Source organism: Seriola aureovittata, chromosome 13, assembly GCF_021018895.1.
Source record: "Seriola aureovittata isolate HTS-2021-v1 ecotype China chromosome 13, ASM2101889v1, whole genome shotgun sequence".
Lineage (NCBI taxonomy): Eukaryota > Metazoa > Chordata > Actinopteri > Carangiformes > Carangidae > Seriola > Seriola aureovittata.
The window spans coordinates 23,739,510-23,766,042 of record NC_079376.1 but is presented as its reverse complement, the minus strand read 5'-3'; the positions used below and the strand labels follow the sequence as shown (position 1 = coordinate 23,766,042).

The following is a 26,533-nucleotide window of genomic DNA, read 5'->3' as shown; positions in this document are numbered from 1 at the left end:
AGCTGACATCAGGGGTCACTTCACTCAACTCTTCTGGTTGACTCAATCCAGACACCATCTCAACAACATGGCCAGTCCCAGACCAAGACCCAGACCAAGACCCAGACCAAGACTCAGACCAAGACCCAGACCAAGACCCAGACCAAGACCCAGACCAAGACCCAATCTGTGTCTCAGTTCAGGGGCTGCATCCTATGAAGGACTTCACAAAGTTGTACCATTTGAAAAGGCTTCCTCAAATTCTGCTGAGAAATGTGTCCTTCATTTCTTGGACAATGTGGCCCGAGATTCATCGCATGCCAGTGATGAATCACTATGTAACCACTTTTCAAAATAATGGCGGTCTCTGTGAATAAAACAGCAGCCGAGGGTAAACAGGAAATCCTCCATGGGCTACATTGTCTGGCCCATGTCCTCTGAAGGATACAGCCCCTGAACTGAGACACAGCACCAGACAGATTTTATATTGTGACCCTCAGTGGTTCCCTACATGTCAGTGTGCCCATGTTTATTTGTCCTCCTGTGCTCTGGGATGTGCAGTCTTTAAATACAGTATCTATAGTGAATCTATATAGATTATATATTATTATTAAGTAAAAGAACTGCATTGGTGTGACCATTTATCGCTTGGTAGCTTGCACTTGTTTGGGAACGTATAAGAAGTATTTTGACAGAAAAAAAACACAATTTCAAACCTTGTAATTTTACACAAAGTGGTTCAACGAATGCAGAATTACTGACACTTTAGGCTGTAGGTTGAGACTATTAAATATGTATAGGTCCTTTGTTCTTGCTACATTGCTTATAAAAAGATTACAATAAAAAAATATTTACATTTCATACACACAAAACAATATTCTCACACAGTTGTGTCCAGAGCGGGAGAAGAGTCTAAAAACCTGTACAAGAGCTACAGAGTGATCTGGATGTGCCGGTGGTGAAGCTGTGGTGTGGAGTAAGTTCCCTGCAAATATCTTGATGTGTACAGATGTTAATTTGACAGCCCGCTACACCCACAGGACCAGACTACTCCCTCAACACTCCATGTTTTCCCAGAGATGAAGTCCAATGTGGGCAGACTGAGGAGACTCAGGTCTGGTTGATGCTCAGTATTTAGATGACAACACCCAGCAGAGCTGTATTTAGAGATGAGTGCTGACTCGCTGCCTCTCAGCTCCCCGTGGCCTCGTGAATACAGACGCTCATTAATGACAAAACCCATTTTAGCGGTGCTGGATGTGCAAGAACATATTAACAGAGAAAGAAAATTTTATAAGCTTCAGGAAGAATAAAATCAAATTCAGACACATTTTGTGATAATTATGACTCCTTAACCCAGCAGTGCTACACCTAACAGTTATGAGAAAGCACAAATCTACGGGAAATGGATCCTCGGATAATCATTGTTACTGCTGTTGATTAGAGATTTGATTGGAAATTTTTTTTAGTTTATTTCCCTGCAGCTGTTTTTACCTTTAATACCTGAACAACACTTTATTTCTCATGACCTCTTTCCTTTACTTTCACCCAGACAAGCCGGACAGATCATTGACTTTAAGTGGACAATATGGACAGAAGGTCCTGGCAGTGGCATAATAATAATAATTGAAAGTTCAAACCCCTACATTTCCATGAGAGCTGAACAAACTTTAAGACGCTCCAGAACAAGCTAGCAGGTGGGCCTAGTTTAGTTAACCCAGTAGTTTCATTTGGCAGGCGGAAGAGAAACGTCCTAATGTGCTGAAACATTTAACAGCAGGAACATCTGGACCGTTCTATATAGTTAATAAGGTTTTGGTTTTCCTAAAATTACCAGATAAAGACGTGTGAAATATGCTAGCGCACAAGTAAATTAACAAATAAATACAAAAATAAATAAATATACAAATAAACATAATTCTGACTGCGGGATTGGTGAAATTAATTTGACAGGATTTGAAACTTGAATTAAAATTCAGTCAATACAGTTCTGCATGATGATGTATTTTTATAGTCCAACCCTGCAGTTATCATCACCCCAGTTCCCTCCATTAAAAGTCACTGGGATTCTTCCATTGTCTTTTGGATTATTAGAGAAAATAAACAACAGTTTATGATCCCGACAGGTTTAGTTCAGCAGGATCATCTTCACTAATGAACTCCACTTTATGATGTTTGAAGCCTAAAAACAATCAGCAGAAGTTAAAAGCTAATGTTAGCCTATAAACCAACTACACCACGGTCACATGACTTCACCGTCACCACCACTAAACTTCAACTAATTTGATTTAGCTCTTATCTCTTCTATAAAAAGCCTTTCCTCTGACACGGTTAGTAACAGTTCATATAAACACGAGGCTGTAAAGGTGGACTGGTGAGTAGATCTGTTTTCATGTTCAACATGATGACGTTTAACGTCCCTGACAACCTCACTAAGTCTCACTTAGACACTAGTTAGCTCCTTTTTTAACAGAGGAAAAAAGTTTAAAGAAATCAGGACTGGGATATTCACTGACGTATTTTATGTTGTAGAATAAACGTGAAAATGTCTTGAGCTTTTGTTAAACACAGACCTTATTTCAGCCATCTAACCAAAAACACATTCAAAGAACCTGAGACTTCAGGACCAGGAAACAGGAAGGGCTAACTAGAGTTAATTTGCCTTTTTAGCTTGATTTGTGCTTAATTTATAGTTTCAGAAATTCTAATTAAAGCTGCATTTATTGACATTTTGGCCTCTTGGTGGCAGCTGATGAAAACACAGCACTGACACACTAACAGTTTTCCCTTTAACTCTTCTTCTTTAACACCAGCTCCTGAGGAAATAACTGGGTCTTTAGCTGCTAAATGCTCCACTGTGTTCACAGCAACTGCAGGTGAAAATGAGGCTGATGATCAAAACTGAAGCTCCTGGACATAAAACAACGAGCTGAAAGAAAAGCTCTGTAGAGCTGAGGGAGGTTTCACACGATCATATTACACATACTCATCTCATTCATTGTTATTGATTCAATATAAAAAATATTGGTCAGTGCAGCTTTAAACATTGATTATTTTCTTAAATTTTCTTGTTTATAGAGATTTTTTTTCCTTCCCTTTATTTTGTTTTCTAATATCACCAGATGATACTGTCATGATTATAACATTTAATTTGAAGGAAATATCTTTTTGATATTCTTTTCCTTTTGATATTTTTCTTGAATGGTGATGAGGTTTTAGTTTCTCTCAGTCTGGGCTGAAACTACAGGTAAAACTAAGATAATGAAATCACCTCTCTCAGTTTGTTCTGACCCAGTTCTGATGTTTACCTGCATCGATCAAACGTTGTTCTCTGTAGGAATGACAGAAGAAGAGAGGAGAATTCTTCATGCATAAAAAAAAAAAAAAAAAAAAAGAAAGCTGACAGATGTGTAAGTCCTGCTTGTGTGGAGTGAGTCCCTGCAGTTCACTTGGAAGGATCCAGATCTTTGAGGACCGGCTCTCTGTTCAGGTAGGTGGCCCAGTAGACCAGGTTAAAGCTCCCGAACAGCACGGGGAACATGATGCGGGAGATGCGGTCGATCTTGCTGACGCTGTTGAAGGTCTTCTTGCTCTGCTCGGGCTTGGTCTCTGCCGTGGTTTTGTTGGGGTCGCTCAGAGCGCACTTTGAGATGGTGGGCAGCGTGGAGTCCTTTGTGATGTTGGGAGCGTAGTTAGCCACCGCTACAGCGTAGGCGTTGTTCTTCTTCATGATGGATGCTTCCTTTTTCTGCAAGGGAAATGTACCAGGGTTAGAGAGAGAGAGAGAGAGAGAGAGAGAGAGAGCGACCGTCTGAGGTCATTTCACTACGTCTCAATGATCGACATTAATTATAGTGGAGCAAGAGGAAAGAAATTCACTGTGTCTACATCTGTACTGGCTCTGTGCTATAACGGCAGCATGATACAGTCAGCAGGACGTACACTTGCTTACAATATGGCACATCATACTGTGAGTAGTTACTGAGGAACAAGTGAGGAATGAATCAATGTGATAATTAATCATTAAGGGTCATTATTCCAATCAACAGATACTTTGATTCTACAGTGAACTGGTGACTCAGAGAGGAATGATTACAGGTTACAGGTGTCTGTGATTAATCATGATTAATCACAGGTAATTGTGTTATTAATTAGTTATTTTTAAAAATGATTCACACACCCAGGTTCAAACTAAAGATATCAATAAACTGTTCATTGATAAGGTTTTATCACTTGTTTTATCCAGTCTAGTAACACAACATCTGCCAGTAGCCATGACAACAAGAAAAACCTCACAGCACAAGGTTGAGGTCACGTCATGGTTTTGGTTTTATAGAAAGAGGACTGTAGTTGATCAGCATTTAACTGAAACCACAGTTTGTCATCAACTTTAACCCACGGCTTATCAAACTGTGAGCAGAGGAAGAGACAGTGATTATGACACATACTATAGGTCAGCAGCCAATCAGAACAAATATCCCCAAAATTCAAAAACAAACATCCTCAATTCCACCACATGACCAACATAAGCAAACTGCTGAGCCTGCTCGGAGAGAGAGCTGCAGCCTCACAACTGCACAGTGTGTCCTTACCTGCCATACTGTGAGCAACAGTGACACACACATACACACACACACACACGTGCCCCACCTACTGTTTGTTACAGAACAGTGGGAGCATTGTATTAACACACAGTTTGTTTTCCTGTATTGATGCTTCTGTTATTGTTGTGTTTGTGTTTGACCTCCTTCCCTTTGCAGAGTACTGTTGATGCTGTTGTTGTTCAGCTGTTCAATCAATATCATCAATATGTTTTGTTGTTAATTGTTAATTTCATCTTTTCCACATGCAGTCTGCTTTGACAATGCTGTATCTGAAAATGTTCATGTCAGTTAAGCCTGCCATGATGCCATGACATAGATTTGTTAACCAAAAGACCAAAATGCAGTGTTGCAACTGTTGTTCACCTCCATCCTCCCTCTCCAGCCCTCGACCTGACTGTGCTGAAACCATGACGCTGTCCGTGGTGCTGAAGTAACAGATGGATTTATACAAACTCCTCCTCTCATATTAAATAGTCTCTAAAGTAAATATCAAGAGCTCTCAGGTCCTTTTAAGAGACATATTGTAACAATGTTAGAGTGACCTCGGTTTCCTGAAGAAGTTAAGTAGCTGTTGTTAGAGTTAAATGTTGCTTAGGGATCTTTGATTTCCATCACTACGGCAACGTGTTGGAATGTATACAAGCACCATAGTCGTCACTTCAACCATCACTGTTTAAAGTCCCTAAAGACTCACCCAGTTCACTGTTAATGGAGACAGTTTGTCAAAGTGCAAACAAAAAACGTCTGAGTTTGTAGCCCACAGCAAAACTCTGAATCCAGAGCTATAATCCTTTCAAACTGTGAAAACCCTGTTTCAACTGAACCACATGCTGGACTCAGGATGTGAACCTGGCCCTGTGATCTGTCTGCCGACCACACACTCTGATCACTTCCTGGCAAACGTCTCATCTCACTGCGCTGCAGAACAGAGAGGTTCAGGAGATCCTTTGTTCCCACTGCCATCAGGCTATACAACACCTCAGCCACAGGAAGTGGACTAATCTAATTATTACTGTTTATTTATTATTAACTGTTTTTATTATTATTATTATCAACAATGAGCTAATGGACACATGAATTTCCCCTCAGGGATAAATAAAGTATCTATCTATCTATCTATCTATCTATCTATCTATCTATCTATCTATCTATCTATCTATCTATCTATCTATCACAACTGAGTCATGGCTCCATGTGGGGAGGAGCTGCCTGAAACCAGACTGTGAGAAAGGAGGGAGGTGAATCAGCTGCAGCAGAAGTCAGGAGGAACAGGAACAGAACATAAGCAACAGAGCATAACAACATGTGACTAAAGTTCAGAGGTCTGAAGACTTTCTGAATGAACGGCAGGTACTTTCACCCTCTCAATCCTGTGTCATATGAGAATTGACAGTAGCTGTATTCAGTTGGATCTACGAACAGCAACCAGGACTCTTCGCCTGGTGCTCCAGGTGTGTGACAGCTCTACCTTGTCATTGACGACACTCTTCCCGTCCCAGGCCCAGCCTCTCTTGGTGAAGTAGTTGACTGTGGCAAATTCAATGAGCGCAGAGAAGACGAAGGCGTAACAGACGGCGATGAACCAGTCCATAGCTGTAGCATAGGCCACCTTAGGCAGTGAGTTACGGGCACTGATACTCAGCGTGGTCATAGTGAGGACTGTAGTCACACCTGGATAGACAGAGAGAGAGAGAGAGAGAGAGAGAGAGAGAATGAGAGACTTTGAATGAGAGCCACTGAATGACTGTGTGTTTAAAACATAAAAAGCGCCAGCACAGGAGGGACTCTGGAGGAGGTTATACAGGCACAGGATGGTGAATACATGATGCAGATGTTTACAAGTACAGATGTGCATTATGCATGATGTGCAGAACAAAACTGCAGCGAAAGTGAACATACATTTAAAAGTCTCTTTACTCAGGGGGTGAATCACAGAAACTTCTTAACTGGCAGATCATATCTTAACTTTTTGGTAACCATGGGAACCAGAGTTAGGAACTGATTCAGGAAAAAATCCGTAACAGGTGAATAGTCTGTGTCAAGTTCTGAGTCAATGTTCCTAACTGAAGACAGGAAAAGTTATAATCTGTAACTTCTCCACATTAAATTGTCTAAAAACAACTAGACCTGTGTTTTATATGTTGTTGTTGTGATCTTACATTATCCCAAATCTTTCCATCAATTCTCAAACTCTCAAAATCTGTGATTTTAATCATCCTAATGTGTGTTTGTCTGACAGAAGCTCAACAATGACTTTTATCTAGTTTTAAGCCACATACACTTTTTACACCTTGGTGGTTTTCAGCTCTATATTTGACTCAGATGAAGGATTTTAGTCGTCGGACGTCTGGATCTGAAGTTATCAGAGAAACAAGCTGAGGAAATGTTAGACAGCTCAGCTCCCAGCTGCTGGAGACGTCCTGTCCTGTGTCACTTAAGAGCGTCGCTGAATCTCTGGTTTTTAAAGTGAAACTGCTTGATTCAGTGTGTCTACTGGTTTTAATCCCCTGGTGTGTTTGTTATGGAGAGGAGGACACCTCTGTGGATAATTCAGCTGCTGGTAAAAACCTGCTGAATGTCTGCTTCATAAGTTATCAGAGAAACAATCAAAACAAAGGTTAGCATCAATATCAGCTCCAGCTCTTCCCTGAGTCTTTAAATGGGAAACTGCTTTATTCAGTGTTTTTAACCGATAGAATCACCGGGTCTGTTTGATTTCCTGAACCACTGACACTGAAGGAATCCAAACCGGGAGAAGCTTCTGGTAATGGTGGAGAAGACAACTCTGGTGATCCCATGATATTTCATGATGTCAACCAACATTGTCTTTTGTTATTTTTCTGACTCCTAGAGGCAGAAGTTACAGACTGTGAGTTTAAAAGACTAGAGGTGTCACTCATTTCCTGAGTGGGAGGTTTGGGCATATACTGTATCTGATAATATCAAATATAGGGTTATATTTCCTGCTATGTGTGATATTTTTCATAATATTGATTTTTTTTTTTTTTGCCGTTTTTTCTAAACTGTCCTGCTGCTGAGTTCGACTCTCATGTCACTGCTGATGTTTGAGGAGGTTCTCAGTCATTCAGACTGATGGAGTTTAGCTGCTAGAACAGCATCAGCTTGCCATTAACACCCATTAACATAAACACACACACACACACACACACACACACACACACACACACACACACATACACACACACACACACACACACACAAATACGCACATGAATACTATTTGTGCTGCAGGTCATATTTCAAAGCTTCCCACCACAGTGAACGCATCACTACCCACTGTAAGAGGATAATGTGCTTTCCTTTTGATGTTGCTTTCCTCATATGTGAACACACACACACACACACCTCCTCTCCTTCTATATTTCATCCTGAAGAATCAGCGTTGTGAAAAATATAAATCAGTGGTTTTGATCTGGCTGGTGTTAAAATATTCTCATGGGATTAAGTGAAGCAGAGACCAGACACCTCTGCATCAGTCTGCATCACACCTCTGTGATGAACCCCTCATCAACCACCTCATCATGGAGCTCCTATAGAAATATGCAAAAACAGAGAGAGTGTAAAAGCATCTCCTGACCAGCTACATAACTACAAAGATCATGTGACTGATCTTTAGACGGCAGTCGCCAGTAACTCAATATCTTTGTCTAAAGCAAGATACATTAAAAACCACGGATCACACAGATGTAGGACAAAAGTCACTGCAGTGTAGAAAGATAGTATTTATGAGGTGGAGAAATTCATATCAATATTACAGACTTCCTTCAAATCAGTTTAACAGTTTTACTGCCCCCAGTAAAACGACTGCCCTGTGGTAATGTTTTGATGGCTGCATGAAAGAGGACAGTTTCATTTAGCTTAAAACTGTCAGAGCAAAAGACAGAGAGAGAGGAAGGAGGTATCAAAAGGTGATAAAGAGCGAAAGGCTGGGGATTTGGGGGATACTCGACTGTGATCTGGCAACCCTCAACTTCCAACTGCACCACAAACATGTTGACCAGCCGCAGCCCGGCAGCAGCAGCAGCAGTGGAGTCGGTGGTGAGGCAGATTGGAGGTGTGATTTGGAGACACTTTGATTCATAAAAAACATCAGCCGATGCAAAGTTATCCTTTAAGAATCACACCATGCTGTCTACCACTCTGCTCTCAGGATCATTACTGATGAAGCTTATAACATGGTGGTCCTCTCTCTCTGAGAGGTGTGAGTTGTATTTGTATTTGTTTATTTACAAATTCCCTTCTTGAAAAACTGCCATCTTACTTCCGTGTTAGTCCGGTCCACTGGACCACATGACACCAGGACTAATGACCGGCTGATGCTCCATGTCCCTCCAGTTCATACTGAGCCTGAACTCACCACAAAGCATTTAGAATGAATTCATTTGTGTCTCTTGGTCATTTTAGATTATTAATCTCTGAATTTCTGTTTGTACCTGTTTTAACTCATTCTTTTCATTATGTTATTTATTCATTGTTTTGGTTTAATTTGATGTTGTATTTTAACTGGTATTTTTGACCTACTCCTCACAACAAAGATCTCAGAGTCTGAGGATGAAGACGAGTCGATGAGCAGAAGGATCAGTAACAAAGAAGCTGGAGTCACAGCTGAAGGCTTAAAGGAATCATAGGAGCCGGTTCACATGGAGTCCTGACATGGACACCACAGAGGAAGCTGCTCTTCTTGACCCACTGTAGGTGAACCATATATCACAGTCCTAGCTGCACTGGTCTTTAATGAACCAGGACTGAGACGTCTCCCGTCCTGAGAACTAACTGATGCCTTTCAACCTCTCCTCTCTGCCCGCTGTGTCACAACAGATAAGTGGGTGTGTTACAGGGTGTCATACAGCAGTGAATCACGTGCAGAGAGAGCAGCACGTTAGCTCCACACAGCTCCCTGATACTTCAGCAAATGGAGAACCAGATTGCGGGTGAACATTGTCCTCTGGCAGATAAGGAGGGAGCGAGTGTGACCCTCATCTGGTGGGAGGCCTGCAGCGGCCTGATAAGATGTTCACCTGTCAGCATGAACACAGTTTACAGTCAGGACCACAGAAGAAGAAACCACAGGAAAGCCCTTCAGGTACACACGCTAGTGGGACGGTGACCTGCTTCACCCTGCTCCCTCCACAACGCAACCCCACCCTCCTTATACACAGACAGCGACCCACAGGAAAAATACCACTCAGCCGTGTGTAGAATGAATCTGCTCTCTGTGGGGAGAGTTTCAGACTCACCAAAGACAGTTCTGGCCGGCACTGACTCCCGGTTGAGCCAGAAGGAGACCTGGGAGAGGATGACCGTCATGATGCAGGGCAGATAGGTCTGGATCACAAAGTAGCCGATCTTCCTCTTCAGATGGAAGTGAGCCGTCATGACTGTGTACTCACCTGAGGACAGAGGGACAGATGCTGCTGAGTACAGATGTGGACAGCATTATTGGACAGAGGTGCAGAGTATGACATCCATGTGCTGTATAGTGTGCTGTCACTTGACTAGTTTGGCCCCTTGATGCCCTGTGATGCTGCTGCATCACCTTCACTTCCTCAGGCTGAGAATAAAAAAAAAGATTTGAAGAGAGTCGACTTAACGTCACAAAACACAGATAACACAGGAGAATAAGAAATAAAACAAAAACAAATAAACAGAATTACCACCTCGTCTTGTTTCCTCCACCACTCTAGCTGCAGGGAATATGGTCACAACCTCTCCATGCTGAGTTACATTATGATGTCACAGTGAAGTTGACATTTGGGATTTAAAATGTCATCACTTCATTTTATCCTTATACACATTTGAGTTAAATTGTGTCATAATTAGTGAATGAATTCTTGAGTTATGGCCAAAAAGTGTGTTTTGTGAGTTTACCTTGACCTTTGACCTTTGACCACCAAATTCTAATCAGTTCATCACTGAGTTCAAGTGAATGTTTGTGCCAAATGTAATGAAATCCCTGTGGGTGTTACTGAGAGCATAATTCCTCTGGCCCTGATTGTCACCAGCGCTGAGGCATAACAGTTAAAGTCAGATCAGAAACCAGTACTGAAGCCAGGACTGGTTTTGCAATCTGTACTGGTTTTTACAATCAGGGTTTAATTATTCAGTTGTAGGTGAAAAGTTTTATAGTTTTATATTGAAAAGAGGAGGTGGCCAAGAACTGAGCCTTGAGGGTCCGGGTATCATCAGATAATCCATAATTCATTTGTAATTTAAAATGAAAAAACTGTAAATCTGTTCTTTGTTTTAAAACCAAAACTTTTTTGGTGTCAGAGTCAAAAAAACGAAAAATCTATCAAAACGGTCCGTTTTTGTTTTTTGGAAATTCCTTTTATCATCAAAAACTTAAATCATATGGTTTTATTTGATTTTTTTTTATTCTGAACCAAAAATGAAAAATAAAATCACATGCTCTATTCGTGTTTTGTTTCCAAAGAAAGAGAAATAAAATGTAATTCACAGTCCAATTTTGGTTTTTGCTGATTCATTTTTTCATTTTTCAGTTGACAAAAACAGTAGAACAGTGGAGAGACAGGAAGAGGAAGTGAAGTGTAAATAAAGTCGAAATAAAAGCCTTGAATAAAGAAAGAAAGAAAGAAATAAAGAAAAAGAAATGAAAAAAAATTCTCTAATGATAAATGTAATAATGTAATAATGTAATTATGGTAAGAGGAATGGCAAAAACCACTGTTCATTCTTTGATTCTGACACAAATAATAAAAGATTTAGGGTTTTTTCGTTATTAAATTACAAATGACATGAATGATGTGATGATACTCCGACCCTTGAGTGACAGGGGAGGACAGGGAGCCGTGGAGGAAGTGGAGTTTCCCATGGTGATTGACAGAGTTCTGTTAGAGACGTGTGAACACAGTGAGCTGAGAGCTGAGCCCTTGATTCCTACTCATGTCTCTAAGAGGTGTAAGGGGATGATATGATTGGCTGTATCGACTGTATTACTTATGTGTAAAAGAACTCAAATTGCAGTTGGCAGGAGGTCAGCAGTGACTTTAACAAGGGCTGCCTCTGCACTGTGAAGAGCCCTGAAACCAGGCTATCCAATAAAGACATAAAAAAAGAAATCAACTGACATGAGATTATTTTTTCCAGCTCGTGGCCCGCTTGAAAATCTCAAAAAATATCGTTACGAATGTTCCGCACAGACATCGTAATATAATCCATACCATACAATAAAGCTCACAGGTGGGACATGGACATGTGAGCAGGTATGGCCTCACCTCAACACATTTATCTTGATTATTATCTATCAGCTCTAGCTCCAGATGTTTGCTCCTGGAATGATATCTGTCATCAGAAGCAGTCTATAATATCAATCACTGAGTGAGTGAGTGAGTGAGTGAGTGAGTGAGTGAGTGAGTGAATGAGTGAGTGAGGGAGGTTGTGTGTGTGACAGCAGCAGTGCAGGATGTGAGCAGACTGTTGTGTTGCGTGTGTGTCAGTGACGTGTGTGTCGGTGACCCACACCTCCAAACTGCTGCTGCTTCAAATGTTTGTTCGTGCTGAGGTCGACAAATGTCTGTCTGAATCCTGTCCAGACGCCCTGCAGCAAACTCATACTCACCAACTCTGCATCATAAAACACTTTCACAAGTTAAAGTTTGTCTTTTAGGGCTCTATTAGGGCTGGGTATTGAAAATGATTTCCTGAATCCATTCGATTCTGATTTGATTTGATATCGATTCAGTCAGAGATATTTCAGTGACAACATCAATTTTTCTTGAATATGAATGAGATTCTCAGAGAACTAACAGCTCTTCACAGTCTACATAGTTTTTAAATCTGAAATGCAGCCTTTAAACTTGCCGCTGACTTCACTGGGACCTCATCTGTCATGTTGTTGTCTCTCGTGTGCAGAGGGGGTTTCGAAGGTGATGTAACCACTGTTCCTATGGTGACGAGTTTACACACGCTTACTGACTTCTGTCGAGCAAACGAAGCCGCACCGGAAACATCCGTTCAGAGGAGAAGCTGCAGTGCAGGCAGAGGGCCAGCTAAGCTAACAGGCTAGGCTATGAAAAGCTTTCATTTCCAGCAGCACAAGCCGTCCAAGTGTAACTTTGTCATGTTTCTGTGTAAAAGCATCACAGATAAAGAAAGCATCAGAAGAGTGAATGATGAATGAAAAGATGTTCTCTGTTTTTTCATCTTTACTACTCAACGATTTAATTGACTGAGCAGCTCAGAGGCTGCCGGCTGCTTCTGGCTGCTTCTTTTAAGGTTGAATGTTTTCTTGCGTGTTACTCAATGCATGTTTGGAAAAGGCATCTAGGACACAAAAAGTCCAGAGATGATATGATACGATCTGAATAATAAATATGTCTGCTGTTTCTAGTTCTCTGTTTGTCTGGTCTGGACACTGATCCCTTGTTCTCACCAGTACTGGATTTGATGGTCTCCTTCCCCACACTCTGGCCCACCAAGTCGTACTGGTTGAGTCTGGACCCATCAGCTGCAACGTCCACAGACTGGGAGGCGTTACGAGTCCAGATGTAGGTGACCTCGGTCTTAGTGTAGGCGTCTGTTGGAGGGAGAGGAGGGAGACACTGATCGTCAACACGGTGTTACAATCGTACTCAACACTCAGCACATGAACGCTTGTACACTTCCCGGCACACGCTGACATCAGGAGAGCTATAATTACTCCTGCACAGTCACTGCAGTAGACAGTCGTGTGTCAGAAACATTGGTTGTTATAATTATTTAAATTCTTTTCACATCCTGAAAACAGTGGAAGTTAAATGATCTGAGCATAAGCAGATCTGTCAGAGGAGGGTGTTAAAGTCACGTAGGTCGCTGCTTCAGCTGTTTAGACATTGACCAACGTTAGCGTTGACACCTGTACCAGTTTTCCTGGGATTGTTCTCTTTTTAGCAACTTACTATTCTTTCCCGGGACGCGAGTTGTCTTGGTTTTTTGTGAAGATGCACGACTGATTTAGAATTTCATAGTTTGAAATAAAACTATTTGTTTCTTTCTACTGCTTTTCTGTTTTCTTCCTGGTTATGTCCAATCCTGTGTCCGTAAACATACGGGGAAGTGAAACCAATTTTGAATGAAATTTGTTGGGCAACAAAATAGATAAATAAATAAATAAATATATAAATAAATAAATAAGTAATACGCTACAAGGAACATTTTTAGTTCAGTCTGTGTTGGAAACAGAAATGATGTGTCGATACTTACAGCTGCCAAACTTCAGAGGACACGAGTGAGAGTCCATGGGGAAGTCCTCTAGGTGCATGGGACACTCAGCTTGAACCGTGAGCCTGTCAACACACACACGCACACACACACACACACACACACACACACACACACACACACACACACACACACACACACACACACACACACATCACATTATCTGACTATATAAACACATTGCTCTGATATCAGACACTGTTCTGAGAAATAAATCTATAAACACAGGCTTTGTGAGCTCTGGAGTCTCTGCAGAGAGCTCACTCACATCTGGATGGATACAGCTGCAATATAAGAATCACACTCTGTGATTTCTCCAGTGGATTCAACATCATCAGACACCGTTATAGAGGTGCAGACTCCTCCACCATCTCCTGGATTACTGACGGACTGACAGACTGAGTGCAGGTTGTCACATGGTGGTGAGTCGTAGTCATAGTCATAGTCAACACTGCCCTGGCTGGGTCATCGTGACCTGGTGTGGCTCAGGAAGGGAATGGAGGGAAACCGAGCAAAACATGGAAATTAAATTAAAATCATTCTTTGTAGTTAAAGCAGATGACCCAGCAACAGTCCTGCGGATGCAACTCACTTTTGGTTAAAATCCTCACCTGGATCTGCAGGAGTTTATACACTGCTGACACATGATTTGCTGATTGGATAATCACATGAATAAGCAGGTATAGAAACATGATAAAATCAGGTACCTCATGGTGTACAGCAGGGTTCCATCCTCCATGATCCTCAGCAGCTTGTTGGGCATGGTCATGTTATGGGCCACTGATTTCTTGCCGTTGTGGAAGAAGGTGTCAGGAGTCCAGATCTTACTGGCCATCAGGTTGTTGAGAGGCAGGATGTTCATCGGCCCGTGGAACTTCAGTCGCTCGTCCTTCCAACTCTGACGGAAGAAAACATCCACAGTGTACTCCTGAGAGAGAGAGAGAGAGAGAGAGAGAGAGAGAGAGAGAGAGAGAGAGAGACTGTCAGTCTCAAGCATCAACCCCCAGGCCTGAAAAATGAAGTCAACACTGAAGAACTAAACCTGCAGTTCCTCTGATGACCACTAGAGTCTGGCTCCAACACTGAGTCAGTCCCCATAGACTCCTATGTTAAAATGTCCAACTTCACAGCAGAAATAAACATGTTTACAGCCTGGTACAAAAACTGTTTTCGTCTCTAGAGCTAATTTCCTCCTTCATTACAACTGTTTTAAATAACTGTTTACATTTTATTAAGACTCAAAGTTATGTAGAATTGAGGGCGTGGCCTCTTTGAGTGACAGGTGGGTGAGCCAACAACTCCTCCTCCAACCTGAACAACCACATAGGTCGTTTTTTTCAACCCTCTGATACAACCCATAGCAGTGTCTCCTGAAATAGTGCCCCCTACAGCAACAGGTGTACCGGACCTGGTTGTCATGGTTACAGGAATAAACACATGGACTGTACCAACAGGGGTGTACCTACCTTTGTTGCCATTGTCACTATAACAATGGTCATGGCTTGTTTAGGTTTAGGAAAAGATAAGTACTTCCTCAACATTACAGGGTCTTTGTTGTAAGGGTTACAACACAAACTAGTACTTTCACATGGGAATGGAACAGCGCTCTCCTGTGTCATATTCATCCATCCACCACAACCTCCTCCTGACGTGGACTTTTTATACTACGTCACCATAATTTTCCCTTTGCTCCTGTCATAATTACTACGACCACTAGATGTCGCCTAGCAACAAAATGTAACGATGGGACATAATAACCTGCTGCACAGACAACCTGATGGCTCGTCTTTTACAGGAGGATTGTCTCGGGTGAGTGTATGCTTCACCAAAGTCTCGGCTCCACACACACCCCTCCTCTTTAAGCAGCAGCTGGGCGTTAGGGGCGGAATCAGTCACTGCCAAGATGGCGACAGTGGAGCAGCTCACTCTGAGCAGCTCACTCTGAGCTTCAAAACCACTCTTTAGAAACCTGTGTGTCTTTATTTACAGTCTATGATCTGGACCAGTGAGTCATCATGTGACATACTGAGACTCTGGAATCAGTAGACCTAGATAGGAAACATTAACCCCTCAGATTCTTTGTGATTCCAATGACAATTATTTACAGCCAGTGGTTGACTCATTCATGTGATTTCTATTTGCATTAAACCACAGGACAGGATGTCACCTCCAGACTCTCATTTCACCTCTCAGACTTATGAGAACCTCAATTAATACTGTAGGAGTTCTGAGAGTTCATTGATTGTAGAAGTAGTAGAGAGTAGAGTCATAACTGACCACTGGTGGCGGTGAAGCAAAGTTTCATCACATATTGGAAAATGTGTTGAAAAAGTTACTTTGAGGAACGAATTCTCTAGAAAGCGTAGAGCTTCCAAACACCAGATTTGTTTATGAGATCTGAAAGTTCATGTGAGTTGCTCTGTCCTGTCGTGTCCTCAGCCTCAGACTGAGGATGGTGATGATGTGACACCTGACCAGGTTCAGACCTGTCAGTCTCAGATCCAGCTGTTCCTTAAGGAATGTTCCCTAAGCCACAGTTTACAACAACATTAATGAGGCCTTGAGTTCCTCCAGTGGAACCATCTCCCTGGACTGGTTCTCTCATTGTTCCACAGTTAACCACATGTCCACAGGGGACTGCATGGAGCGTCCTCGGAGAACAAACTATAATCAGTCATCTTCTCAAATCTGGGTGAGGTGAAACTTCCCTTCTTTCTGGGTACTGACACACACTAATCACCTGCTCATAGATTTTCTACAGGCAAACTGAAGCACTAGTTGTTTGTTAAAGTGACAGTTCGGGTTATTTCATGGAGGTTTGTATGAGGAACTTATCCACAGTCACAGCACACTCAGGCAGGCAGGAGCATCTGCACTGAAACTGAGTGATGTACTGCTGTGGACGGGGTCAGCAGGAACGTGTACAACATGTTTTTAATATTTTCACTACAGTCAAACAGCCCTTTATGACCCAAACAGCTGGTCTGTGGCGTAATGCAGTGCACAGCAGTTCGTCCTTGAGTCCAAGGGAATGTTTGCACCAAATTTGAAGAAATTCCCTCAAGGTGTCACAGAGATATTGCATTCACAAGGCCAAAACCACATTTGGTGAGGTCACCGTGAACTTGACCTTTGACCTTGGACCACCAAAATCTAATCAACTCATCCTTGAGTCCAGATGAATGCTTGTGCCAAATTTGAAGAAGTTTCATCAGGGCGTTACTGAGATATGGTGTCCATGAGAACGGGACAGACAGCTCTGACTGTCGCCGGTGTGGAGGCATAATCATGAATCCAGACCGAGCAGAACGGGAACAGAATCTGACTCCACCCTGTAGCTGAAAAGACTGAAAGATATATAAAATATTTAACACTCTATAACATCTTTATAGGTCAAGCCTCTGTCTGCTTCTATCCTACATCCTCTTATACCAAGTCTTGAAACACCTTTCCTAAATAAGTAATAAATATTCCATTACATTTGTCCTCCGGTAAAAGCCAGCCCATAGGTCTGTGTGCCATCAGCTCCTAATGATCTGAGAGGACAACAGCACTGGGACTTTTAACTACATGTGTCGCTCTGCTTCAGAGGTGTTCTATTAACCGTTAATCAGCGTCATATTAACGGCCGTTATCTGTCTTTGATTGTAACAAACTTTACAAGTATGAGAAAATAGAAAATATTTCCAGAAATAACATTTGAATGAAATGACGTCTGGTCGTCAGAAGAGGATGAAGGGAAGAAGCCTGGATACTTCAGCGCACACCTGAGGTAACATGTAGACAAAGTAGCAAGCTAGTGTGCACTGTGCAGGTCAGGCAAATGTTTATGTGTTGCTTAGCAACAGTCCAGTTCCAGTCCACTTGCGGGACTATTTGTGTTGGCGTAACCAAATAAATGATGAATAAACAAACGAATCATAATCTGTTGTTGCTTATTTAACTAACACGGCGCTCGCCTGCGGCCTCGTACCTACGCCCGGATCACAGTCGTGCCGATACTCAGTACAGCATCAATCTTTCTCGTGTGATATTGCTCAATTTTAGATCTTCCCAGCAGATGTTTTTGCTGTGGCAACAGAACCTGATATTTACCGTGAGTGTGACTTCAACAGAGCACAGCAGTCTGAATGCCACAGACAGAATGAGCAGGTGTTTGAGTGTTTTACTGAAGCGTCTCGCTGTGTCTCTGCTCTCACAGCATTAGTGTGAGAAGCACAGCCAGGACTTTATAATCCAGAAATCCGAAACCAAGCGCACAAACAAGCGGCAGCACAGCAGCAGGGGGCCATCCAAAAGACGTGTGTATGTGTGTCTGTGTGTGTGTGTGTGTGTGTGTGTGTGTGTGTGTGTGTGTGTCAGAGCTGAGCTATCAGAGGCAGAGAAAAGACAGATACAGTGGTGGAGTGAAATTATCTGCTGCAAGTTTGATGGAGACATGTCATGAATTAAAGATGAGACCATCTCTGTGTCTTCTTTCTTTAGAAGGTGCCGTCTCCATCACGACCACTTCCATCCCTCTGCCCCTCCACGCCACTTAAATATTTGAGAGGAGCCAGGTGGGGAGGGAGGGTGAGGGGTAGGGGGGGTGGGGGGGGTGGTTGGGAATTGTAATGGAATAACTGAGCAAAGCTTTGAGGGCAGGGAGCAGAGTGTTTGTGTGTGTGTGTGTGTGTGTGTGACATATGGACGTACTGTGTGTTTGTATGAGCTGTATCAGTTCAGTGAGGAGTGTCTCTGTCAGCACACTGGATGTTTATGGTTAACTGTGAACATTTTAACATGTTTAACCCTTGACTTTCACTTAGTCTAGTTTAAGGTTTGGATTTGTATGCCAGAGCTGGAGACATCATGTTTTTGCGTAGTCCCATTCTCCTGGATGTGATATCTGTGTGACGGAACTTCTTTACATTCGTCACAAACATCCACCTGGACTCAAAGACGAACTGATTAGACTTTGGGGGTCAAATGTCAAATGTAAAGGGCATGATGACCTCACAAAACGCGTTTATGGCCTTCTCGTCTTTATTAATGGAGTTGGAAAGAATCCCACCTCAGTACATCATATAGACTGGGCTCCAGCATATGAATTCCAGTGTTTGTGTGGTGGAGCATTTTGTATGATGATGACAAGTCTGTCACGGCCTCCAACCAACCACAACAAAACATTAGGCTCATGTCTCCTGAGGCCCCTGGTTGGTCAGGGGCCCCGGAGCTGAAGCCCAGGTAAGCACCTTCATGAAGGAGCCACTGGGTATCACTACACCACCCCACTGTGGAGAGGAGGAACATTACAGGCATCCATACTACACCTAAACTTATACTTGTCACCTGACGTATATGAATACTTTAAACAGACATGTTGTAGTACTGTGGTCTAAACTCAGTCACATCATGAATGACTGTTTGCTTCACCTGTATGACTCATGGCTCATGCAGGTAAAGCACACACTCAATGACTGTTTATCATGACCATCAGCTGGTTGAAACTAACTGTTAAACAGAGGATGAAAGATCGACGCATACAAAGCTTCATCATGCGCTGTGATTGGACCATGTGCCTGTTGGATGAAAAGCAGAATCACCTCAGGGTGACTGACGGCAGGAGTCCCAACATCACTGGAACATATCAGCTGATCAGATCTGACAGGTTTTGTTTTGTTTATTTGAATGTAAGAATGTAAGCTTTGTGAATTATATATACCATCATCCATCCATCACTTAGCCAAATTCGGTACTAAAAGGTCAAAGGTCAACTTCACTGTGATATCATAAAGATCTGGTGATTATTCAACACTGTAACTCAGGGGGAGGAGACTGTGACCATATCACCTGTAACTTGACTGGCAGGTGGAGGAAACAACCAGGAGGATGGTTTTAGTTACTTCATGTTTCTATCTCCTTCAGAGGATGAGGAATAAAGGTTTCAGTGAATGACAAGTTTTTCAGAAAACTCTCAGGTTCAGGTTGTTTAAACAATGTTTATGTTTTAGAGGGAAACTGAGGTCTGAATGGGTTAATATCCATTTGATTAAAAGTAGGATTAGGGTTATAGTATATGTATGACGTATGATGTATGATCATTTATGATATGTATTATAAAAGTCATTAATATGATATATGACAACGGCCATTAATATATTATATAACATGATATGGACATTAATATATTACATAACATATGATAATAATCTTTAATAAGTTTAATATGCAGTAGACGGCTCAGATCAGAGCTGGGTGTCGGTGGAGGATCAGATCACATCTTTAATAACACAGTCTGACCCCTGACGTGTCATCACTCTCCTGTTGGAGTGGGTGGGTTTCCCATAGCAACAGGACAAGCAGTACTGACAGTTCTCTGTCTGGAGGATATTATCTGCTGGATGTGTGTTATTGCATGTGCACAGGCCCAGCATTTTATGAAGCATGGTGTGTCAGAGGCTCGGAGGCCGACTTCTCAAGACTGGGTCCTGGATTCAGACCTGGTGCTTGGCCTTCTGTGTGTAGATGGTTCACTCACCTCAGCGACAGTTTTTCAGTGTTCTGTCGTTCATTTCATCAGTATTATTAATATTGTTTTATTAAACTCTATTTTGATTGTATGGTACCTGTATTTTTATTGCTTTGATATTGCAGATCTTGCCTTTTGTATGGACCATAGACTGTAAATAATGATGGACGTAGCCTACGAGACATCACTCACAGGTTTCTGAAGAGCAGTTTTGCTGCTCCACCGTTGCCATCTTGGCAGCGTCTGACTCCGCCCCTATCTCCCAGCTAGGCCTCAAAATCACATGTTGGTGTCACTTCGAAGTTTCCTTGTACAAGTCTTTTCAAAACCAAAAGATGTTTGAAACTGTGGATTTATTCTGACTGATTGAAGCGTGACGCATCACTTCACTGTGTTTTTCTCGGCTCACGAGAAGGTAAAAATCTGAGAGGTGATGTGTGTGAGACTCACCATATCTGTGTCAGACACTGGGCCAAAGCTGGTCACATAGATGTCAGTCTTCACTTCTGTCACTCGGTCTGTGGAGACAGAGAACGACATGTGCTGCAGAAAATCACGGTGCAAACAAAAGCAAAGTCTTTACGACTCATGACAGACAGGTTAATGAAAGACTGGTGAGGCAGAGATATCCTGACATTTAGTTCCTGATGTGATTCAAACCTCAAAAACACTTGCTTTTACATTTCCCATAATGCAGCTCAAAAGGATCTTTCATTCAACCCTCCAAGACAAGTAAACATCCAGGTCTTTGAACCGCCCTACCTTCAGTTTGTCACAAAGGCTTTGTGTTTTTCATTTCTAGTCTCTGAGCCCAGGCTGAGCTGATGTCATCAGGGTTATTTTCTGCTGTGGTGATGCCTCCCCCCCTCCCTTTGACACAACTTGTATAATGAGCCGCCCGACTCTGTTCCAGTTGCTGTGCATTCCACGTGATATACACTTGGGTGTGCACAGGGTGTTTTATTTTGAAAATTACCCAGATACTCTGTACCGTTCCTGTGTGTGAGTTCCTGCCTGACTTGATCTGTTCTGTGCTGCTCAGTTACACAATATGAATAAATAAATTCATGTGGGGGCGCCCTGGTGCCTCCGCTGGTACAGCACGTACCACAAAGGCTTAGTGTCACTGTGGCTATCAAAAAAAAGGAAAAAACGAATGACAACGAAAAAAAAAGAATTTAACACCTCATATGATGGATCAAATTGATTTATTACCTTTTAACACGTTTTGAGACCCTGCATGCTACAAATAGCACACAACAGTTTCTAAGTCTGATCTAAATCATCTTCTCTCCTGTGTTTATAACATACGATAAAATAAATCTTTTTCCATGGTTAATATTTAGAAAGGAGGAGTCGAACCAGGAGCCATGTGGTACGCAATCTAACGATTTGATGATCAGGTCGCCCCAAAGGTGAAAACATTTTTTTGAACATTCCTTTATGGAGTTAAACTCAATCTTACCCATCAGAATCTTTTCAGTCCTACTCTGTGTATTATAATATCATATATAATATCATCATTTGTCAAGTTTAAGAACGCAACTCTGATGATGTCATAGTGATGTCATCAGGGTTATAACAGAAAGTCTCACGTACAAGCTGCAGGTGTGGGGTTTGAGAGATGTGGGTATTTACGAGACAGGAAGGAAGAAGACTTCATTACGTTGCATTATGGGAAATGTAGGATCCAGTGTTTTACAAAAGTAAAGATATCTCTGTCTCTGCTGATTTGAATTTGACCGTCTTCATCTGTCTCTTTTGAGTTTTGATGGAAGTGTGTAAGTGTTCCAGTCTCACCTCCCAGACCAGGTCTCAGTCTGTTGTCATATCCGTCCAGCAGACTGTCCAGGATCTTAGTGAAGGTTGTGATGTCTTTGAAGTTACGTGTTGAATTGGAATCCGCCTTTGACCTAATACAAGACGTGTGAGAAAGAAAAATGACCAGTCTACAGCAGCAGGTAGAATTACAGGTTCCACTGGGAGCAACATGTGATCCTCATCAATCTGATCAATCAAGGGACTGCCTTTTTCATTTCAGCCCTCACCCCAGTATCATCTGTATTTTAGGGACAGAATTAGAAATCATCAATTAAAGACTATTCTGACGAGTCACTATGATTTTCATTAGGAATGATCAAACTGAAAACTGAAAATCCTGTGTTTTGTCGACCCAGTCATCCACCCTGATATCCTGCTACACAGGCTCACTGACTCCAGTCACTATGATTGGCTGAGTAGCATCACATGACCAGAACTATAAAGGCCAAAAAAGCTGCACCAGTTAAAATAAAAATATTAGTGACCTCAGCTCTATATTACACTTTTTACTGCAGATATGTTACACTTTTTTGCACAGTTCTTATAGAACTCCAACCTTACCAGGCAGACACATCATTGGTCAGATATGGTGACATCAGGATTGTGACAGGAGGGTTTTGACACCTGGAGAAAGTAGGACTGCTCCCTAATGGCCTGACCCAATGACTAGCGGTCGAGCAGGGAAGTGTTGGGTCTATGGGAAATAGATCAGGAGTATATAACCAACGTTAACCCGAGGAAGAACGAGGCAGAACATGAACAGAGAGCAAAGAACAATGATTGTAAGTTAATATACTACGGGTCGTCATGGCTCCAACTGAAACTAATCTCGGGACCCAGGTATGGACAGGTAGGCTGCGGTGTGTCACTAGATCTATTATCTGAGTGGATGAAAGTGGATTCTCTGTCATTCGTGATCGGATGATGCATTAAAATTGCAGATTCTCTGTTGTTTTATAATCCTTCACAAGCTCTCAAATCTTCTACTGCCAGGCTTTTGAATACACACAATTTGACACACAAGAAAATAAGCAGTGCAGCTTTTTTTTTTACTATTGATTTTTTATTGTAAAGCACGTTGAGATTCATCTCTTGTATGAAAAGTGCTCTATAAATAAGGTTTATTATCATTATTATTATTATCATTATTATTATTATTATTATTATTATTATTACTAATATGTCTTTGGAGGGAAACCAGGAACATGCAAACTCCACACTGGAAGGCTCCAGAGAGCTAGAACCTTCTGGCTGGGAGGTGACAGTGCTTGCTGGAGGTGAACTACTAAATCACTGGAATACTCCTCGCTGTGTTATCAACAGTTTAGCCTGGGAGGTACGATTACACAAATGGCACAATAAGCCTTTAATAAATAATTCAATTAATAAAAGTTCAACAGTTAATAGGTGAATAAATCAAAACCACTGATGCACAGTTTTAAAAGGACATGGATGAATTCTGGTCTGGTGTCTAATTAAATATTCAAACAGGCACAATACAGCCTCAGTGTTTTGAAGTTTTTAAAGAGGTGACATTTTAATGCACACAGTGACACTGTACTTGCTGACCGGTCAGTTCCTTACAAATTATTATAATCTTAATTAAGAAATTCAAGTAAATGCCAAGAAACTTGTGCAGCAATGTGATGTTTATTGGAATATGAAAAATAAGATCCACTGATGCAGAAAATCGTCAGAGGAGAAAACATGACAGAATGTCCTGATTTGTGATTATGACCTGCCTTCATTTCTGCTCTAAATAAATCACCGGGACAACCAGTTTCCACAGTAACTATGTTTTCAGTTTGACAAACTGGGGCTGGTTGCACAAAACATCTTCAGTTAAGATTTTCCTTAAGATTCAAGTGAAAGTTTCCTTAAAATAAAAACAGATGCACAAACAACAGTCTTCTTATTAGGGTTTCCTTAAAAAGTATTTCAGGTTTTCCCCTTATCTTAAACTTATACTTAAGGTCAGTTAAACATTTGCACAGAAGACCTTAGCGACCAAACCAAGGAACAAACTAAAGGTTGGGGAGACGGTTGCAGCAAGACTCTCCCCCCACCAGGACGATAGAAGATATATTCAGCATCCGCTGCTGCTGCATTTATTGAATAAATGTTGTTTTGAAAGTATGAATGTTTTTTTTAATGAGCTGTATTTTTCACATACAATCTTGACCTTTTTGTCTGAATTAGTCAAAACTTACTGAGTTTGATTTATTGTAACTGTCTCTAGGCTGAGCAGCCAAATCAAAACAGATCACACAACAGTGTGTTTCAACATTTTTAGTACAAAATATATGAGCCAAATATGCAGCAAATTTTGATGCAACAATAGTTCATTTTAAGGCAATAGAAAATACAAACAGGTTATTTTGGGAATTATTTTGTCAGCCTCTCATGGTTTCATCATATATTTGCCTGTTCTTTGATACAAATGATTAATTAACTAAATAATACTTTAATATTATTTTAAAACAATACATGTTTTCAGGATACTATGCTTATTGAGGCAAAAATCAAAAGTTAATTAGTGCAATCTAATGTATTTTCAATATGTTGTAACCCTCCCTGATCTGTGTTGCAACTGTCCCCAGGGTTGGGGTCAGGCTAAATATTGTGAATGATATGTCATATGTAATCTTTGAATGGTATGGATAATTAGCAGACAGGTGTGAGAATAATATATCAAAGTTTGGTTGGTCTCTGAGTCACTGGGAGAAATGTAGAAACCGCGCCCGGTCTCTCCAACCTCTGACTGTATCCTGACATTATCACACAACGTTAAGTGCTGTTGAGTTCATGTGGAACACACGTGCACACAAGCAGTGTAAAAAAATTAATTGTAAAACTACACAGATTAACGGAAGTCCAGTCTGCTGCTGGATTAAATATGGATTACGCTTGTTACTGTCACCGGCGGTGTCCGTCCGGTTTTTGCGCTGGGTGGTAACAGTCAGTTCCCAAAGTTGACAGGTCTGAGGTCAGAGCCGTATTCGTGAGACAGTCATATAGAAACAGATCTCATTGAGCTACTGAGATATTTCTCCCTCATGTGCAAATAACCATTAAATTGTTAAATCTATCTGCGGGGTCTGGCGCGTGAGGTTGAACAGAGCGCACAGAGCGACTGTTAGGAGAGGACGTGATCAATGATAAATCCACATTGTTATTAGTGTGGGTATAATCTAGCTGTAGTCATCTATACTGCTGCTGCTGCTGCTTAACAACACACCGTTAAACAGCCTGGAGGTGGAGAGGCACAGAGCCGCTGTGCGCCCGGTCAGTGCGCCGTCAGAGCGGTTTATTAATCTGTAAAAACACGTATCAGTAACACAGAACTTACCGTGTCTGCCACAGCACGATCAGAGAGAGCAGCACTGACATGGAATATGAGCTCCATCGTCCTCTCATGGCTGATGCCTGAAAAAGCAGACGGGAACGCTGTCGGAGCCTGAATGAGACGGTGGAGCGGCACGAAGCGCAGCTGAGGCAGGTTAGATGGTCCCCGCAGAGACCGGCTTCAGTTCATCTAAGACTCTGCAGCCGCCTCAACCACCAGCTCTCTGTCTCCACAGCCTTTGAGGAAACGTGCGTTCAGTGATGGAGGTACTGCCCAGCTGAAACGCGACAGGTGTCCCCGGGGGTTGCCAAGAGAGACGCGGACTGCGTGCGGACACGGTGGAGATGATGGAGCCTTGGTCGGAAAAAACAGAGTAGTTTCCCAGAGAGAGGAGCGCGGTTACTCTCCGTCCATCCTGTCCTCCCCTTCGGCTCAGCCACAGTCTGAGAGAGCAGCTCCAACCCGCGCGCTGATGGAGAGAGAGTCACTGAGTCCGCTGGAGAGACGCGTTCATCTGCTGATGATGAGGTTTCGTGTGAGCGCACCACCAACGTGCACCAGGCAAGTGGAACAAAAGCCTGTAGAATGACACGTAGAGGAGTTAGTCACTTCAACGGATTCATTCGGGTCGCACTTTAATTTACAGTTCACTAATGAGAAGTAAGAAAAACTACTTTATGTCAGACAAAACTAGGAATAACATGTTCTACAGTAAAGTATGGAAACCGAGAATGGCCATGCTGGCAATTTTCTTTTTAAAATCCCATTAAAGCAGAGATCAGAATAATTATCTCATTATCTCGAGATAACAAAGCTTTGTTATCTCGAGATCAACAAAAATCTTGAGGAAACCAAAGCTGTTAGCTGTTATCTCGAGATTAACGCTGCTGTCTAGAATAATTATCTCGAGATAACGGAATATGATACCATTATCTCAAGATAACAGAGCTTTGCTATGAGGAGATCGGAATATACACTGTTATTTTAAGAAAACAAAGCTCCATTATCTGGATTATCTAGTTACAATATCTC

General features: G+C 41.9%; 1 protein-coding gene across 1 annotated transcript; it reads right to left on the bottom strand.

The window, feature by feature from the left end:
- Window positions 1-723: 723 nt before the first annotated feature.
- On the bottom strand, window positions 724-26,267 carry gabra2a (gamma-aminobutyric acid type A receptor subunit alpha2a). The gene is made up of 9 exons (XM_056394453.1): window positions 25,505-26,267; window positions 22,135-22,247; window positions 20,785-20,852; window positions 14,531-14,751; window positions 13,806-13,888; window positions 12,997-13,140; window positions 9,842-9,994; window positions 6,052-6,254; window positions 724-3,727 (listed from the first exon to the last, which is right to left on the bottom strand). The coding sequence occupies exons 1-9, from the start codon at window positions 25,570-25,572 to the stop codon at window positions 3,425-3,427; spliced, it is 1,356 nt and encodes a 451-aa protein (XP_056250428.1). The 5' UTR covers window positions 25,573-26,267; the 3' UTR covers window positions 724-3,424.
- Between the last annotated feature and the right edge of the window lie 266 nt (window positions 26,268-26,533).

Excerpts from the sequence above, each read along its gene's own strand:
- gabra2a (XM_056394453.1), bottom strand. The coding sequence starts at position 25,572 with ATGAGAGGACGATGGAGCTCATATTCCATGTCAGTGCTGCTCTCTCTG. Across the intron at positions 14,752-20,784 it reads CAGTGTCTGACACAGATATG|GAGTACACTGTGGATGTTTT; the intron begins GTGAGTCTCACA and ends TCTCTCTCTCAG. Across the intron at positions 13,141-13,805 it reads TCCTCTGAAGTTTGGCAGCT|ACGCCTACACTAAGACCGAG; the intron begins GTAAGTATCGAC and ends TCCCTCCAACAG.